The following is a 5,000-nucleotide window of genomic DNA, read 5'->3' on the forward strand; positions in this document are numbered from 1 at the left end:
TGAAAACCAGGACCTGACCCGACCAGGACCAGGTCTCAGGGAAGACTTTGTAGTCCAGCTCAGTTCCTTCAGGAACAATCCTGAAATAACAGGGATTAAATGGACCATTAAACCAGATGAAATCATGGCACCAAACTTTAAAACTAGCTTAAAATTAAAGTGAGTTTAGTTTTTTACTCTTAAATAAAAACATGTGTTCTGATGCACAGATAATTTACTATACACAAATGTGAAAACAATGTAATCTATATATTCAACATGTTAAGTGTTAAAATGGAGGCTCTACGTGTTATAAGTGAACTATTTACATTTTAACAACCTCTACTTTGTTTGTTTTTATGAAATATCTCAATTTTAAGCTTCATTTTTGTTGCTTTTTCTGACTGAAGCGTTCGTCACACATGATGTGTTCAGGGACCACCGGAAAGATGAACATCTGAGGATAATTATGTATTTTTACAGCTTCTGCTGGAGGAGCAGTAGAGCTGAAATCACTGGTTTATGAGTCTGGAGTGTTTAAAGAGATAAAGAGGTAAAGATAACCCGTATTGATTCTTTCACTACTTTGTCTGTCTGTCAGGAACGCTAAAGACAGAGAGTGGAGAGAAGCCAACACACACGTCTGTACACACAGACACACCCACACCCCAACTGCACACACACGTCTGTACACACGCACCCCAACTGCAAACACACACACGTCTGCAAACACACACACACACACACACACACACACACAAAATGGCTGCAGCTCAGAGAGACAAATGGAAGAACAAGAGAGGAAGGAGGAAGTTGTTCTGTTTTTATACGTTTGAGACTTTTCTTTTTGCACACGTCTTTAAATGTTGGTGGTTATTCTTCACTGAAGAATGCACAATCAGCAGAAAGAAGAGGAGTGAGGAATGTCAGGAACAAAGAGTTTCATCAGTGAAAAGAACCACACCCAGTGTTTATACTGTCATCGCTCTGCAAACATGAAGCACACACACGTTCACCAGGTAATGTACTAGTACCACCGTGTACTAATACCACCGTGTACAAGTACTCTGTTACGAGGACAAACTCCTGCATTCAAAAAGTACAAAGTGTTCCTTAAAGTACTCTTTCTGCTGAATAATATAAATATATTAATGTGTTCATCACTTTCATGCATTAGTTTATTAATAATGTGAACCTGTAAAGTAAAAAGTACATTTACCTCCGAGATGTAGAAGTACAGAGTAGTACAGGATATAAAGTACCTCTAAAACATACTCAAGTGTAGTACTTTATAAGAGCCGTCGTCTGAACCAAACACACAATAAAATACTTTCACACTTCAGATCTAATGAACTGCTTCTTATCATAATAATAATAAAGGGGGCGGGGTTTACAGCATCTGACCAATCACAGACATGGAGCATTTTATAAATAAAGAGAAAACTATGAGATAAATATGAAGTGTTTAATAGAACACACACTACATGTGTGTTCTATTAAACACTTCATTCACATCATCAATATGTGACATTAAACACATTTAAACTCTTTCTGTTAGTCTGATTTATTTCTTCAACTTCTTCATATCAGTGAGCTGAGCTCTGATTGGTCAGGGGGCAGAGCTTCTACTTCAGTCCATCTCTACTCCCCAGGTGTTCAGCATCTGTTACCGCGGCGATCTACTAGAAAGAAGTGAACTTAAAAGTGACTCAGAGTGAATCCTGAAGGTCCGTCTGACGAGCAGTCGGGCCTCTAACACACTCAACACATGGTGCGCTTTTAAGTCCCGCCCTCATGCACTGTGATTGGCTGCTGACGTTCTGATGGAAGGTATACATTTAAATAAGCGTTTTTAGACGCCGCCGCTCCACTTCCTGTCTACTCTACTAAAGGAGCGGCCATCTTAACGTCATTTTGGAGCTGCAGCAGTAATCGAGGTCCCGCCCACAACCCACCCCCGTCTGAGCCAATCACAAGCCGAGCACCGCCACATTAAAGGACTCAATATTTAGTCTTTTATAAGATTTAAAATCAGGATCTTCTGCTCATCTCGTGTAGAAAAACAAGTTGAGACTTGTGCTGCAGCTGTCCACATGTTTAGAGTCAGGAAGCAGAGAGATGAGCACACACACATTAACACCAGCGCACATACACCCGGACTGTCTGCATTCCTACCAGGGGAGGAAACCTCTCCACCTTAAAACACATCAAACCTGCAGGCAGGCAGGCAGGCACGCGCGCACACACACACACACACACACGTTTTGTTGTTGTTTTATAGCAACAACAAAACACGATTAATCAGCTGTAAAATGATTGTTATTGCTCCAGTAATGTAACTTTAGTCCTATACTTTCTTAGATGGTTCTAAACCAGAGGTAGCCAACACGGTGCCCGCGGGCACCTGGTCGCCCGCAGGGACCATGTGAGTCGCCCGCAAGGCATGTTCTAAAAATAGCACTAGGTCCCCATGGAGCTCCGTCTAAAAATTGTAGTTTCTGTTCTTTTTTAATCAAAAACGCATTCATGTAGATTTTAAAAGGAAGAGGCCGCACCGCACTAGGTTTTGAGGTTCCGAATGGCGGCCGCTTCCCGTTGGCACCGGACGCGCCGCCCCCGCCGCGATCGCACACCGTCGTCAGGTCCGTCAGTCCTCGGAACAGGCCGCGGGGCAACAACTCGTAGGTGGCGGGGGTAGAGGCGAGGCAACGCAGTACGATCGAAAAGGCCCAGACTAGAGGTTTGAACGCAGGCGACCAAAGACGCTCGCGTGCCTCGGAGGGTTGGACCCCCCCCCTCGGCTATAGACGAGACTTTTTACTAGTTTATTCGTGGAGAAAAAGGTACCAAAAAAAAGCTGGTGACTACAGACTACAGGCCGGCATGCAGGCTTCATTGCGCAATGCAAAGTTGACCCAGATTTCCCAAAATGTGGTGATTAGTACTAATGTAATAGGATTCATTTAAAAAATGTGAAAGAGTTGATTTTTTATCTTACATAACTGATCATTTGTATATATATATAGATATATATATAGATATATAGATATAGATATAGATATAGATATAGATAGATAGATAGATAGATAGATAGATAGATAGATAGATAGATAGATATATATATATATATATATATATAGATAGATATATATATATTTTTTTTTTTTTTTTTTTTAAAGAAGTGATCATTTTTACAAAAATATAACAGGTGCGATTTTGAACAAAATACACAATCATTGTTAATTATTGTGAGGAATAATTAACATTGACGTGTGATCAGTCTCTTCACATGTATTATTATTAAAGTGATCTGTGCAACTTTGTTATTCAGGAAGTTTGTATCAAACAAGTAGCCCTTCGTACTGCTTGGTACCCTTGAAGTAGCTCTCAGTTTAAAAAAGGTTGGTGACCCCTGATCTAAACAGTTTCTACATTTCTGATGAAGGTTTTTGGAGGTTTTCTGTCTCACGCGTCTGAAACCACAATGAAAGTTGCACTTGAACGCACCGCGAAGACGCCAGCAAACGGCCAACTAGCCCGTTGAGATAACCCTCCACACCAGCAGGGGGCGGTAGTCTGGATCCATCTTTCAGGAAGAGAAACCAGAAGGACTGCAGCTGTATCAGGTACTTCTACATACTCCGTGTATTACTACAGTAGAAACACACTGGAGTACTAGCACGGGACCAAAGCAGTGTACTCCTGTGGACGTATTTTAGACACCTAAAAGGTCTCTGCTGGAGGATCCGGGTCCGTCCACGGTGGACCGGTCTCTACTACTGTAGTAATACACAGAGTACGTAGAAGTACCTCAAACAACCAAACATCACCTCGTCCCTTTAAAGCGTTTGTTTTGGACATTTTGATTTAAAACAAAAGACTTAAACAATGAAAGTAACAATTTAAATCGTTTCTCATTGACTTCACTAATCAGCCAACAGTTCACTGGGTTAGGGTTAGTCATTCAAACCTCTGCTGGAGGAAAGGTATTATCAGAAGTGGAAGTACTGGTTCTGCAGTTGTGAGAAGAACACATTATAGTTTATTATACTTCTGGTTTCCAGCACAGGGTCGGGCCCCTCCGAAGGGTCATACAATGATAAAATACACCCGCGAGTACAAGTGTCTCTCTTTGGGCGTCAGGTGTTTAAAGTGAATCACCAGATATAAGAGCAGTCATTAAAGTACCTCAAACTGTAGTAGTTGTGTAAATGTACATGTTAACTGCCTCCATTGACTTGTACTAAAAAGTCATAATTGTGATTTTACAGATAATATGAGTCATATTATATAACCTTATTATAGATAGTCCCACCTCCCTTGCACGGGGTCCGGTGCTGGCTGTGCTGAGCCCGGTAGCCCTCGATCACCTCCCACTCCCCGTTGTCCTTCTTGATGGGGAAACAGACGCTGAGCACGTGGTTACACGGTTTGATGATCCTCAGGATCCCGCGGACGCGCTTCCTCTTCTGCTCGGCGGACTCCCGGGTCTTCAGACCCTCCACCAGCTGGTCCTCCACCATAGCGGCGCCTCGGTCGAAGAAGCCCTCCACCATGGAGAAGAAGTTAGGATCGTCCTTGGTGTCTGCATCCGCTACCTGGCTGTAGCCGCGGTACCGCAGCAGGGACGCGGGGAGAACCGAGTCGAGGGCGGCGACGGAGCCACCGGATCCCAGGACGGTGCCTGCTCCTCGGGTGAGTATCCCTCCGAAGTACCGGTACATGTTGTTAGCTTTCAGAGAAAGTTTACGGACGTGAGAGCCGGATCACAGTCGGAGGGTATGTCGGGTAATACGAACACTTGTAGCGGCGCGAGGCGGCTCCTCCTTCTTTATCCTCCCCGCCGCCTCTTCCTGCTGCGTGGGCGCGTGCGGCTGCGCGTGTGTGTTGTTTGTTTGTTTGTTTGTGCGTGTGTTTAAACATGAAGAACGTAAATCAACACGAGACACCTCGTTAAACTGTCAAAAACGTCACCGGGGAGAGTCGCGTATGTTAGCTGAACTTTAGGCACAGTAGGCACT

General features: G+C 43.6%; 2 protein-coding genes across 5 annotated transcripts in view; one reads left to right on the top strand and one right to left on the bottom strand.

The window, feature by feature from the left end:
* The window catches only part of LOC142941514 (glutamate dehydrogenase, mitochondrial-like), a 19,557-nt gene extending 14,730 nt beyond the window's left edge, over positions 1-4,827 (bottom strand). Inside the window, exon 1 of the mRNA XM_076083452.1 lies at positions 4,295-4,827. Coding sequence (XP_075939567.1) covers positions 4,295-4,703 — 409 coding nt within the window. The 5' untranslated portion in view covers positions 4,704-4,827. The remainder of the gene's footprint in view (positions 1-4,294) is intronic.
* shld2 (shieldin complex subunit 2) overlaps positions 4,315-5,000 on the top strand; it is a 10,531-nt gene continuing 9,845 nt past the window's right edge. For 3 of the 4 annotated variants that reach the window (XM_076083447.1, XM_076083449.1, XM_076083448.1), the window contains exon 1: positions 4,315-4,674. The gene's annotated coding sequence lies outside the window, so the exon portion shown is untranslated. The remainder of the gene's footprint in view (positions 4,675-5,000) is intronic. The other variant, XM_076083451.1, reaches the window with a different exon arrangement.

Source organism: Anarhichas minor, unplaced genomic scaffold (assembly GCF_050575085.1).
Source record: "Anarhichas minor isolate MPS153535 unplaced genomic scaffold, ASM5057508v1 ptg000133l, whole genome shotgun sequence".
Lineage (NCBI taxonomy): Eukaryota > Metazoa > Chordata > Actinopteri > Perciformes > Anarhichadidae > Anarhichas > Anarhichas minor.